The sequence below is a fragment of the Natator depressus genome, chromosome 1 (assembly GCF_965152275.1).
Source record: "Natator depressus isolate rNatDep1 chromosome 1, rNatDep2.hap1, whole genome shotgun sequence".
Lineage (NCBI taxonomy): Eukaryota > Metazoa > Chordata > Testudines > Cheloniidae > Natator > Natator depressus.
Window position 1 is genome coordinate 131,776,316 of NC_134234.1, and position 14,749 is coordinate 131,791,064.

General features: G+C 42.1%; 1 protein-coding gene across 3 annotated transcripts in view; it reads right to left on the reverse strand.

Moving 5' to 3' along the window:
• Nucleotides 1–14,749, reverse strand: part of ARHGAP6 (Rho GTPase activating protein 6) — a 510,558-nt gene that overhangs the window by 72,400 nt on the left and 423,409 nt on the right. For all 3 annotated transcript variants that reach the window (XM_074966643.1, XM_074966664.1, XM_074966655.1), the window contains exon 3: nt 2,223–2,294. In XM_074966643.1, the coding sequence (XP_074822744.1) occupies nt 2,223–2,294 (72 nt within the window). The remainder of the gene's footprint in view (nt 1–2,222; nt 2,295–14,749) is intronic.

Below are 14,749 nucleotides of genomic sequence, written 5' to 3' on the forward strand. Positions count from 1 at the left end.
GTCCTTAGACTCTCAAAAAAGCTTGTAAATAAAGATTTTCTCAAGAGACTATTAAAGACGCTCAAAACCCTAGGATGGAAGATAAAATCCTACCACACATTCAAAACTGGTTAAGAGACAGAAGACAGAGTTTAGGAACAGTGGTCAGTTCCTTGTGCATAAGGAGTTTATGGTAAAGCATGTCACAAATCAGTTCTAGAATCAGTGTTATTTACTATCTGCTTATTAACTATCTTGAAAATGGGATGAATAGCAAATAGAATTTTCTCAAAAAACTAAATTAGTTTACTCAAGACTAAAGAAGACTAGGGGAAAAAATTAGCAAGCTGAGCAACATGATGGATAATTAAATTTACTGCAGTCAAGTGCAAGGTAGCACACACTGAAAGAAATAATTAAAAATATGGTTATTCTTTGTTCAAAAAGGAGTAAAGTATCAGAGTAAAATAAAATATAGGAGTAAAATATCAGAGTTATGAACATCTCAGGAATGGAGGTGTTCGTAACTCTGAAATGTTCGTAACTCTGAACAAAACATTATGGTTGTTCTTTAAAAAGCTTAAACTGAACATTGACTTAATACAGTTTTGAAACTTTACTACACAGAAGAAAAATTCTGCTTTCCCTTTATTTTTTAGTAGTTTACATTTAACACAGTTCTCTACTGTATTTGATCCCGTCCCCCCGCCGCCTCTGTGTGTTCAATGTTACATCTGTTCCCTTAGTGACAAACGTAAGGTTTTACTAATCTGTCTTCTCTTATCACTCCAGAGGAACACAGCTGCAGGAGAGTAAGCTGGATTCTATTCTGCCAGATGAATCGTCAACAGAATTTTTTTTTAAACCAAGTTCCAATTACAAGTAGTTAGCTCTCAAGAGCCTAAGGATGTTTGCAGGTAAGTAACCTAGTCTTAGGTTCATGCTGTTGAATGCAATAGTTTATAAAGCGTCAACTATCCATGATTCAGTGGAGTATGAGACCCCTCATTTTCCATGTACCACCTTGTTGGATGATAGTCTTTTGGTGCAACTGCCTCTACCTGGGTGCTGTATTTAGTGTGTGTGCAGACTGCTTCTATATGGTGCTGAATAGTTCAATGAATAGAAGAACTCCAAGTCTGTGAGGAAGTCATAAGAAAAATAAAACTGAAATAAATTAATACTTCTCTCTATTGTAGCATGTAATAGTCTGCATTGCACTATAGTCTGTTCAATTGTATTTTAAAGCTGAATTTTGGTTTTAAGAAATTCCTGGAAAAGTATTGCAATTAAATATATGGGTAAATAAATAAGGCCAAAAGCTGGAAATTTGACGTGAGGTGAGGAAAATCAAGTGTATTTGTATTAACTTATTCAGCAAATAATGCTCATAATTTAGTTAGGCTATTGAATCACCTAAATCAACTGGAAAAACTATTACAAAAATCTTTAAAAATAAACATGACCACAGGCATTTCATTTTTTCCTGATCTGTATCAGCAATCTTAATGTGATAAAGCTTAATTATAACATTTATTCACACACGTTTCAGATCAACATGGAGCTTTATTGATGAGTCATTAAAAAACGAACAAAACAAACTGAAACAAACGTGCCCTTTCTAGAAATGCACAAACAGTCAAAAAATTACACTGGCTCAGTAGCTATATTAGTTACAAAATGTCATTTCAAAACTCCATTCTTGCAGTTAATTAGTATATCAACATTGGTGTCAGAATGCTAAATGCCATTAATGCTTGTTCATAACTATAGTTTTTGATTCCAGGCCAACTTTTCTGGAGCCTCTTCTAAAACAGTGACTGCAATGTTAGACACAGAATTATCTAAAAGCACAAAACTGTGGGTGCAACTTTAGAGTCTGGTTTGAGGTGTCCTCAAAAATTTGGCCATACATGTGTCACCCTGAACTTATTTGAAACTGACTGTATAGTAGCAATGATAGTTTGCCATGTTTTAAACAATAACAATAATTTCCATTTGCTAGGTAAAAAGGTTGCTTGCGTAAAAAAAGTTAATATTGCACAGTGCAGCTAGATTATGGCAGTGACAAAAAAAATACAATATAAAATATAGTATTTTTTTCCATTGGAGAATAAATGACTAGGTAATGTATCAGTTTAGGTAACACAGTCCTATTGCAGAAGATACACATTTCAGAATACAAATCTCATAAAAATGTACAGCTATTAGATAAATATGTACGTCTTTAATCTTCACTGTACCTTTATCTCTGTTTTTCTCCTTCCCTAATGAGTCCAGTTTCTTTCTTAAGGATTTTTTCCTCTTTTGTCCATCTATAAGAGAAAGAAAAAGAAATATGTGAGGAGAAAGAATAGTTAAAGTAGCATTATCCATAAACTAGAATATATAGGGTTAAATTGTCAATCACACATGATTGGGCATACTGAGAAAGGAAAGGGTATAAGGAGGGGGGCGAGTGTGTGTGTGTGTGTGTGTGTGTGTGTGTGTGTGTGAGACAAATGCCAGGGACAGTCACAATCCTTGAGTTCAGGGGAGCACTGAGACTCTTTCCGTTCTGTGCTCCTAAGAGGGTCTATGGAGGAGGTGGGATCATAGTATGCACATCCACCGACACACCAGTTTGCACAATGGAAAGATCTCAAATGATACATAAGTATTAGGTTTCAGTGGGGTAGCCATGTTAGTCTGTATCAGTAAAAACAAAAAGGAATCCTTGTGGCACCTTAGAGGCTAACACATTTATTTGGGCATAAGCTTTCGTGGGATATAATCCACTTCATCAGATGCATGGAGTGAAAAAAAGTAGGCAGGTATAAATATACAGCACATGAAAAGATGGGAGTTGCGTCACCAAATTGGGGGAGGGGGGAGGTGTCAGTGCTAACAAGGCCAATTCAATGGATGTGGCCCATTCCCAATAGTTCCCTCACCCAAGAAGGGGTGAATATCAACAAAGGGAAAATTACTTTGTGTAGCGCTAAAAAGGCCAATTTAATCATAGTGGGTGTGGCCCACTCCCAGCAGTTGACAGGAAGGTGTGAGTATCAACAGAGGAAAAATTATTTTTTGCAGTGACCCAGCCACTTCCGGTCTTTATTCAGGCCTAATTTGATGGTGTCAAGTTTGCAAATAAATTCCAGCTCTGCAGTTTCTCGCTGAAGTTTGTTTTTGAATTTTTTTGTTGAAGAATGGCCACTTTTAAATCTGTTATTGAGTGTCCACGGAGACTGAAGTGCTCTCCAATTGGTTTTTGAATGTTACAATTCTTGATATCTGATTTGTGTCCATTTATTCTTTTGCGTGGAGCAGGGATCTCAAACTCAAATCACCACGAGGGCCACATGAAGACTAGTATATTGGCCCGAGGGCCACATCATTGACACCTTTTCAAACAAAGATACAAAAGCCCCCCCATCTGCCTCCAGCCCTGCCTCCACTCCACCCCTTCCATGAGGTCCCGCGCCTGCCCCACCTCTTCCCATCCCTTCCCGCCCCCATTCCAACCCCTTTCCCAAAGTCCCCACCCCAACTCCGCCCCTCCCTGTCCCTATTCCAACCCCTTCCCCAAATCTCCACCCCTGCCCCGCCTCTTCTCCGCCTCCTCCCCTGAGCACGCCGCATCCCCACTCCTCCCCCTTCCGTCCTGGAAAGTCCTAAGCACTGCCAAACATCTGTTTGGCTGCAGGAAGCGCTGAGAGGTAGGCGGAGGAGCAGGGACGTGGCACGCTTGGGGGGGCAGGAGATGAGGGGAGCTACGGTGCGCCGCAGGAAATAATTCTGCGAGCTGCATGTCTGAGACCCCTGGTGTAGAGACTGTTCGGTTTGGCCAATGTACATGGCAGAGGGGCACTGCTGGCATATGACTGCATATATCACATTGGTAGATGTGCAGGTGAACGAGCCCCTGATGGCGTGGCTAATGTGATTAGGTCCTATGATGGTGTGATTTGAATAAATACGTGGACAGAGTTGGCATCGGGCTTTGTTGCAAGGATAGGTTCCTGGGTTAGTGATTTTGTTGTGTGGTGTGTGGTTGCTGGTGAGTCTTTGCGTCAGGTTGGGGGGCTCTCTGTAAGCGAGGACTGGTCTGTCTCCCAAGATCTGGATGAAAGCTGGAGGTATGTAAGTAAGTATAGTGGTCAGTAGGTTTCCGGTATAAGGTGGTGTTTATGTGACCATCACTTATTTGTACTGAGTGTCCAGGAAGTGGATCTCTTGTGTGGACTGGTCCAGGCTAAGGTTGATGGTGGGGTGGAAATTGTTGAAATCATGGTGGAATTCCTCAAGGGCCTCCTTCCCATGGGTCCAGATAATGAAGATGTCATCAATGTAGCGCAAGTAGAGTAGGGGGGCTAGGGGACGAGAGCTGAAAACATAAAAATGTTGGCATACTGTGGGGCCATGCGGGTACCCATAGCAGTGCCGCTGACTTGAAGGTACAAATCATCCCCAAATCTGAAATAGTTGTGGATGAGGACAAAGCCACAAAGCTCAGCCACCAGGTTTGCCGTGATATTATCAGGGATACTGTTTCTGACGGCTTGTAGTCCATCTTTGTGTGGAATGTTGGTGTAGTGAGCTTCTACATCCATACTAGCTCGGATGGTGTTTTCTGGAAGATCACCGATGGATTGTAGTTTCCTCAGGAAGTCAGTGGTGTCTCGAAGATAGCTGGGTGTGCTGGTAGCGTAGGGCCTGAGGAGAGAGTTCACATAACCAGACAATCCTGCTATCAGGGTGCCAATGCCTGAGGTGACGGGGTGTCCAGGATTCCCAGGTTTATGGATCTTGGGTAGCAGATAGAATACCCCTGGTCAGGGCTCTAGGGGGTGTGTCTGTGTAGATTTGTTCCTGTGCTTTTTCAGGGAGTTTCTTGAGCAGATGGTGCAGTTTCTTTTGGTACCCCTCAGTGGGATCAGAGGTTAATGGCCTGTAGAATGTGGTGTCAGAGAGCTGCCTAGCAGAGAGTTGCCTAAGTATTAGGTGTTACTGGTAGACAAGTTGAAAGCAGATTCCACAATTCTACTACTTATGCTTCACCTGTAGTCATGGGGCTATATTTCAGTTACACTGATACACAGCTAATATCTTGGGGACAGGTGGGGAGAAAAACAAGACTCAAGTAAGAATTCTGATAGTCATGTCAGGTGGTTGCTAATTGACCAACTTCAAAAACCAGATTCCTCAGACAACAAGCTTTCCATCTGTGTATGGCATGTCCAGATCAGTTCAGATGGATAAGAATTTTAGAAGAACAATTGTTTCAACATAGTACATTAAAAAAAAAATTCTATGGGGTATTAGGCACTGAAGAGTTCACATAGCAGGGTAGGCAGGTTTCTTCTTGACTCAACTATTTCAAACGGTTGGCTGCCATTATTTTCTTAAGAATATAATGAAAAGTCAACAAAAATGACATTATAACAGGTATAAACTCAATACTCTAGGTTAAGTTATGTGCCTACTTTAACATGTCACTTTTTGTTTTCTAATATCAAAGAAATATAATAGACCTATATTGAATATATGCACTACTCTGCTTAGTGATTAATGCATGTTTACTCTTAACATGCTGTTTTTGTAATACACAAAAGAAAACTTATACTATATTTGTTTCATTGTAGCAAGAGCAACAAATATCGCCTCAGCATGTTTTCTTACACAAAGCAATTTCACAAACAGGCTTTATGATTAGGGTTATTCAGCAGTCATGTTACCATATAACAGTATTATTCAGACTACCATTAGTTAGACGGAGCTATTTTTATACACTTTCAAATATAAGCCTGAATACTGTCCCTGTTAAGAACAAAAAAGTATAACATATTTTAGAATAAAATGTCAAATTCTACTCTCAATTACACTAGTATAAATCAGAAATAATTCAACTCAGGTTCAGAATTTGGCCCAGATTTGGAGATATCCCCCATGTGCATTTCTTTTTTCTTTTATAAATGTCCACAGTTTTTAGTATCTCTACATTTTAGACATTCTATAATAGCAGTGCAGACAACCAAAAGACACACTCCCTGCCCAAATAACATTATGAAAAGGACCATGTTTAGAGCAATGCTGTTTTACTCCCAGTACACTCAACTGAAAGCAGTGTCAAGCACTGGCATAAGAAATATGGGCAAGATTCTAAAAAAATGCACGAGTAACACCTGCTGCACACAAAAAATCAGGATTGAACACATGCAAATGTATGTATGAATGCAAAGCCCCAATTTACACGAGTGAGCCTTAGCATCTACATCTTTGTGCATGTCCCTTTGCAAGCTGGGACATAGTGCACAAGTTGTCAGGACCAGAGGAGGGGTTTGCAGCACAATAAAGGACCAGTATGGCGGGGGAAAGAGAATACAGAGCAGAGTCCTTAGAAGAGTGCATCCTTGGAGAACAGAAAGAAGCATTAGAATACCAGGGGAAAGATACTCATCTGGTAGTGTTGGTCATAGGTCCATTCCTTTCCTTTGAACCTCAGCTTCGAATTGATGATGGACATAAAGGAAAACCCATGAAATGAAGAACAAGTGGTGGGAGATCAAAGTGAAGGAGATTCAACAACTCGCTCACATCCATGACATATGCGGATTCTTCAATGCTACCAAAGCCCTCTACAGATGTCGCACCCACGGGCTCTCTCTTCAGGGATAGAGCCAACATTTTCAAGGACAACAAAATCGATCAATGGACGATGAAAGGAACACTTTGAAGACTTCCTGAATTGTAACTTCAATGTTGATGAAAACATCTTCGATTTAATCCCTCAACATCCCAGCAAGGAGAACCTTAGAACTCCATCAGCGCTGAACAGATAAAGAAAGCCATCAAACAGATGAAAGGCATCTGGAGCTGACAGAATCCCTGCCGAAATCTTCAAAGGAGAAGAACTGGCTCGTCAGCTTCATGCCCTAGTCCTCTAGATCTGGAATTTAGAAGCAATCCCAGCCAACTTTAGGGATGCCATGATTGTGACCATCTTCAAGAAAGTAGACAAATCAGAATGTGGAAACTACAGAGAAATCATCCTGTTGTCCACCTCCGGAAAGATCCTTGCCAAAATTCTCCTTAACTGACAGTTCCCCATTGCTGAGGAAATCAACTTCCAGAACCACAATGTTGATTCAGACCATCTTGGACTACCAGCAACATGATCTTCACTGCCCGCCAGCTTCAGGAAAAGTGCTGCAAACAACACTGTCCTCTATCCAGGGCCTTCATCAATCTCATGAAAGCATTTGATTCCACCAATCATGAGGTTCTGTGGAGAAGGCTCCTGAAATTTCGATGCCCGCCAAAATTTGTTGCCATCCCCCGACTCCTCCATGACAACATGTCTGCAATGGTCATCAGCAATGGATCCAAAATGGACCCCTTCTTAGTCAAGACAGGAGTCAAGCAAGTCTGTGTCATCGCTCCAACCCTCCTTCTCATCACTGACTAGCTCCCCTGCAGACTTGACATCCAGTATAGAATGGATGGCAAGCTCTTCAACCTCAGTTGCCTCCAATCCTAGACAAAGATTTTCACTAAATCAGTCACTGAACTCCAATATGCAGATGACTGTGCTCTGTGCACCCACTCAGAAGATCTTCAAAAAAACAGTCAACATTCTCTCTGAGGCCTATAACCAATGAGGCCTCACACTCAACAAAACTAAAACAACAAGGAGTCCGGTGGCACATTAAAGACTAACAGATTTATTTCGCCATAAGCTTTCGTGGGTAAAAAACCCATTCTCACCGGACTCCTCGTTGTTTGTGTGGATACAGACTAACACGGTTACCCCTCTGATACTTAACAAAACTAAAGTGCTCCACCAACAAGCTCCAAATCACCATCAATCCCTCCACTATATCTTCTGAATTAAGAGGGATGACTGATGCACCAACTGCAGCATTTTGTCCCAAGCCAAAATCTCCAACATTGAAGCTATGATAATTCGCCACCAACTCTGTTGGGCTGGTCATGTTCTTTGAATGCCAAACAATTGACTCGTGAAGCAGGTCATGTTCTCAAAACTGAGTCAAGGCCAATGGATGAGGAGAGGGCAAAAAAAGCACTTCAAAGACACCCTCAAAGCCAACATGAAGAAATGCAACATTGACATAAACTCATAGGAAGCCCAAGCCTTCATCCGACAAAAATGGAGAAGGATCTTGAGGGAAGGACCCCAACATTTTGAGACCCAACAAAGAGAACAGGAAATGGAGAAATGGGAAAGGAAGAAAGAACACGCTGTAGCCCAGTCTAGATCTTCAACAATCTAGATCTTCACCATCCACCAGGAAATGTCTGTTCCAACTTCGATAAGCTCTGTGGATCCAAGAATGGCCTCATTAGTTACCTGCAGTTCCACCAATCATAACTGGCTATCATTTTATGGAAGGCGATCATCCTCGAATTTCGAGGGATCACTGACCATAGATCCATCATCGGACCTATGAACATGTACAATAGCTGAGGATCTGCCTCAAAGACAAGAAAATAAAGTGTGAAGGTTCAAGTGAGACAGATGGAAAAGACACTTGAGAATCTTATTGAAGAATCTGATGCTAGTCGCTCTGTGCAGCCAAGAGGACGGAGAATCAATTTTTTTCCCACCAGAACACATGATTAAATCAAATCTATTTAATATGTAAATATTTTTGGTAGCGATTTCTGCTGCATGCATTTTGGTTATGTCAGGCATAAGGCATTCTGGAAATATTTGTAACTACTTAAGGACTCAGCACATTTAGGCAGCTTTGGAAATCTTAACCTTAAAATTTTCCAATCCAATAACAATAAATAATAATGTTTTGCATTTATGTAGTACTTTGCTTATTTTATGTATAGTGCTTTGAGAATAGAATTAATCCTCAAAGCATTCCCAAGAAATAGACAAGTATTATTATCCGCAAGCAAAATTTACTCATTCTCCTCACTGTAGTGCTTTGAAGATTAATTAGCTAATATTTGCAAGTGTAGTGCTATCTACAATGAAATATCATTTAGTATTCTAACCTGTGGTTAGAAGGTGCTTAAACCACAAAACTAACCCCACACTCACCCAGCCTTCAGCATATTTTACTTCTATGCTCCCTTTGTCAATGATATATTAATTTAAATTAATTTAAAAAGCTAAATTAAAAGAATACTAGAGTTGCAAGGTGAAGTACTTAAAAAAGTCAGCAAATGACAAAATAAAGGATGCCTGCTTAATTTTATTCCCATGTGCTCTTGCATTATGAGAGTCATTAATTATACCACCACTTTTTTGCAGAATTCCTACCTCAGTGAATGTGCAGGTCAGAAGGTGCACACAAATGAATCAATTGTTCAATATTTGTTATCTTTCATCTTTCTGCTTCATTCACTACCCAATTCTATGTTGTTCACTGTCCAACATACATGCTAAGGCCACCATTTTGAAAAATAAGGGACTAAGCCAGGCTGACTAGTCCATATTGAGACATCTAAATAAGTGACCCCTTTATCAAAAGTGCTTTATCAAAAGCAGCTGCAATTATAGCCAATGGTTGCTGTTGGGTTCTTGGCATTTTTGAAAATCAGGTCACCTATGGTTCTGAACCAAAGCCACTGCAGTGAACTGGAGTCTTTCCATTGAAGTTAATGGAATTTGGACTAGGCTGTAAATAAGGTTTTAGGAACCTAACTTCAGACTCCTATTTTTGGAAACATGGGAAATTTATGCCTAAAAAGTGAATGTTAGACAAAATTATAAGCATCTGAAAAAAATCTGTAGACTACAAAGTTGCTTAAACAACTTTATCTCTTGGTATCTGTGACAGAGTGCATCAGCCCCACACTGGCGAGGCAAGGGTTAAGGAGCTGCTCTGGACACAGGAAGCCACGCCTCCTCAGCTCTGTTGGCAATGCTCCCACTAGAGGGAGCATTCAAAAGGGAGTGGCTCAGCTCAATCTGGGCTGATCAAGGAGGAGAAAGTTGTGTACAGCAGCCTCCTGTCGAGAAGCTGCCAGGACTCCAAACAGCCAGGACTGGGCCTCACAGCCAACCCACTGAGAGCCGAGAGTGATGACTCGCTATTGTCAGGAGAAGGGGTTCCAGAGACAGTCCAGAGAGGAACCCAGGAGGGATCCCAAGACCTATTTGTGGTGACGACAGAGACTGGAAAAAGGGTAGGAAGTGACCCAGGGAACACACATGAAAGTACCAGACCCTAGGCCATGCATAGATCTACTGTTTTGAATGGCCCTAGGTTGGAACCCAGTGAAATAGGGCGGGCCCGGGTTCCAGGATGCTTGGGCTGACACTGGCCAGCCATAGGTGTTTTATTACAATGTAGACATACCCTAACATTCAGATTCTGCTACTCTTACTCAAATTGAGTAGTACTTTACTCTTGTTAGGCAAATCAATAGGCCTTTTTGAGAAGTAAGATATTGTGGTTAGATGTTGATAGGTGTTTGGCTGTGTGCGTGTGTTCACTCTGTGTGCCGCCCCAGCCCTGCGCAGACAGCTGGCACGGCAGACCTTGAGCGAACTGCCCAATGACCACAAGATCTGTTAAGGGACGAAGGCACCCAGCCAGATTTACTGTCAACAAAGCATGGTACTAGTATCCCACAGACTCTGCTGGACCACTAAGACATGTATGCCCATAACAAGGGACCAACTCAGTGAACGGCGGGACTTTACGTTCCTCCCTAAGGCCAGACAAAATTACTCCCTCTGAGATACATGTTTATACCCCAACACAAACAAGTTAGTACTGCCCCTTTGACATAGTTACTGCTCCCTGACATCACTAGTTATCACCCATCATCTTGGACATGCTGGTTCGACCAAAACATCTCTATTATGTACTGTCATCCTGATCTTATCTTTTACGAAGGGTCAGTGCATTCCTGTTATCCTTGGGGAATGTTTTAGTACCATCCTTGATATCAGGATGTTCTGGTACCACTTGATATTGGGATGTGTTTGTGTGAGTACTCTGTCTCTAGCACTTCTTAGGAATGTGCATTTCTGCAATATCAGCCTTGTTCTTGCCAAATTTTGTGAGCAGGTCCTGTCTCATACCAGGCCTCTAATACAAGGGCTTATGTCTCAGGCTCTCTTCCTATTACAGATATTACTCAGTGTGAGGAAGGCTATCACAACCAAGCCTGAAGGGACTTGCCCGAGATCATACAGCAAGTCAGTAGCATAGCTGGGGTTAAAATCCAGGAGGGCTTGGCTATCTGGAGTTTAGGTCATTATACTATACAGCCTTAGCACAGCCCTCCATTATATGAAATTAATTTTTAATTAAAATAATATACAGTAAAATGATAACCGCATTAGTGCCTGCCTTGTCATGTTACTGAGAAAACAAACTCACTACTATTGTATGATATTTCATATAATGGAATTATTCCCATCATAATAAGCTTCAAGCAATTCTAAAACAAGAATATGATCCTACAACTCCTATTATTCTTATGCAAGGTCTGTATGAATAAGCCATATGACAAGTCTTTCTCAGTAGGTCACATGCAAAGAAACTTGCAGAAAAGGAAGAAGTGCATTTTTCTTTTATGCGCACAGAGTGCGACAGAGCCTTTCAATTATTTTAATTCTTAGCTGTTTTCAACAAAGGAAATATTCTCTGTTCCTTATGGGGTTACTGAGTGAAGAAATAAACTCATTTATTTGGCATCTTTCTTTTTCTGTAAGACGTGTGTTTCTTGTCCATTTATGGAAGAAAACAAGGTCTGTTCTACAACAAAGAGTTATTTTCATACAGTGCAGAGGGGACTTATCTGGGAGATAAATATCATACCCATGGCTTATTCAAAACAGAAGAAGATGATAAATCTGTAATTGAAGGATATGTGATTTTAAAAATATGGAAACTCAATTTAATATTTCTCTATAGGAGCTGTAAGCATCATAATTTTCATTTAATGGAATATTACTAAACAAGTAAATTTATTTGTAAAAAAAAAATAGGGTGGATTTACTTAAAGTGCAGTTCTACTCTGAAAAATGACTACAAATGGTTTCATGAAGCAAGTTTGTTCTCTTATGGATTTCCATACCAAATTTGCTCACTAAAAATCATTCTGTTTCCGTATGCCAGCCCTGAATACCCAGCCAGGGACCAAAAGTCTTGTGGTTTGTGCCTCATCACCTAGAATAAAGATTCTGAAATCGAAAGTTAATTAACAATTCTGTTGACAATGCATGAAAGAGAATAGAGACTGCCACACTTTTCCATAGCTGTAGTGTTTTTGGAGTGAGAAACTTTTCTTTTGGTCACTAAAAAAAAGGCAGATTTGCTTCTGGCTACACACATGGATCTAATCTGATGAGTAAAATGGTGCAATTTTTACATTGTCATTTTTCTGACCTTAACAGCACTTTAATAAATCCTCCTTGCAATGTTTATTTAGATTAATATTGCTGAAATGCAAAGTCCCCATGTAGTAGTTTTCAAACCTCTGCCAGCTGTAACACAGATGGAAGGTGAATATTTTCATCTAGAGGGCCCTGGGCTAAAGTTTTGGGGATGTGGGGCATAAAGTCAAGAACAAAAATCGAAGCTCTGAGCCACAGATGTCCCCAGGCTGTTCCTCCTTCTTCCCTCCACCAACACAGCCTCAGAACCCGAACTCATTGCGTGGCCAACATAAATCTGCACACCCTTTTGGCCTACATTGTTCTATGTTTACTTTGTGTTGAGTCTAGTCCCCCTCCTCTGTGCCGATTAACCTGGGGCAAAGGGAAACTGGTCCTTGCAAACTTTCTTTTTACAGTGTAGAACAGCTGTTAAGCAGATAACTGTATTTAATGCCTTTTGCTATGCTCTTTCACAGGTTCTGTTGAAATATTTAAAAAATCCTATGAAATCAAGCACAGTGTTGAATACTGAAGGGCTGCATTAGGACCATGGAAGAGTCACAAATGGATTTTCAGACGAAGGGACAGCTCAGTGGTTTGAGCATTGGCTTGCTAAACTCAGGGTTGTGAGTTCAATCCTTGAGGAGCCATTTAGGGATCTGGGGCAAAAATTGGGGATTGGTCCTGCTTTGAGCAGTGGGTTGGACTAGATGACCTCCTGAGGTCCCTTCCAACCCTGATATTCTATGATTTTTAATGCTTTGTGCCAGTCACTAAAGTCTGAGTTTGCACTCTTTAAGCAAGCAAAACTCCTAAAGTCTTCACATGGAATTTGGCTCATTAAGTATTGTAGGACTGAATCCTAAATGATTAAAAAGTTCCACTAAATACTAATACTGACTGGCAGAGTGACTAAATGCCAGATTTTTATACCTTTACTCATGCTTGTAGCACCTTATTCCACAAGTAGCCCTGATGTAGTACTGCATAGTGGGCAGTAAAGGTATGGACAGAGGACAAGTGGCTGCTCAGCAAATGTCCTGCCACGGGATGTCTGCAAGGAAAGCCAACATGGAGCATGAACTTGCATGGAGTGTGCTGTGACCGGGGCAGAAGGGAGGGAGACCATATCTGTTCACAATACAAGAGATCCAGTGAGCTAGACGTTGCTAGGAGAGAGCGCGGCCTCGACAGCGGTCAGCGATAGCGAGGAAGAGACGAAGGGAAGCACAGAAGTCACAGGTATGCTGGAGGCAAAAGGCCAGTGCTCAGCAGACATTGAGGGAGTGCAGTGTGCACTCTCTGGAGGAGGTGTATCGTTTAGGGTAGAAGACGGGTAGGTGTATGCCCTGGTTGAGGTAGAACAAGGAGACCACTTTGGGAAAAAATTTGGGGTGAAGGCATAGGGAGGCCTTGTCACGGTGGAAGACAGTGAAAGGTGGTTCCACCATCATGGCCACTAGTTCACTGACCAACTGTGCAGAGGTGATGGCCACCAAGAAGATCATCTTCATGGAGAGGTGGGTGAGAGAGCAGGTTGCCAGGGGTTCAAGGGGCAGCTTAGTGAGGGCAGAGAGGACACGGTTGAGGTCCCAGGGGTGGGTAGGTTACCGCACAGAGGGGAAGCCGTTGGGAAGACAGTGAAGGAAGCGGGCAGTAGTTAGGTGAATGAAGACGGAGAAACCATCCACAGATGAAGGTGGTCTGGGAACCAATACTGGCGAGGCCAACCAGGGGCCACGACAAAAATCATCACCCGATCCTTCCGGATTTTGTGCAGGACCTGGAGAAGCAGGGGAATGGACAAGAAGACATAACGGAGCTCACAGGTCCAGGCAATGAGAAAGATAGAATGGAGCATGAGATCATGGAGTTCCCACTCATGGCTGGTACGGAAGGAGAGACTGAGCTGATCCATGAGAGAATTGCTTGCCCCCGGGAGGTGTACAGTGTGGAGGATGATGCCATGCCAGAGGCACCAATTCCAAAGGAAGATGACCGCCGCACAGAAGCGGGGGGGGGGGGGGGGAACAACCAGGCCCTGCCCTGCTTGTTGACATAGACGACCACTGCCATGTTATCAGAGAGCACCTAGATGTGGCGGGAGCGGAGAAGAGACAGGAAGGCCAAGCAGTCAAGGAGAATGGCACATAGTTCCAAAATGTTGATGTGCATCCTTGCCTCCTGGGGTGACCAGAGGCCCTGGGCCATGCGGCTGCCAAATGATCTCCCCAGCCTGCAAGTCAGGCATCAGTGGTGAGAGTAGTGTGAGGCGCGAACAGGACACCTGTGAGGATCATGGAAAAGTTGTGCCACCAGGCCAGGGAGGTCAGGATGGATGGGGGGATGAGGACAGGCTTGGTGAGAGTGTCCCTTTGTTGGGTTGTAGGCCGAGTGGAGCCACAGTTGGAGGTA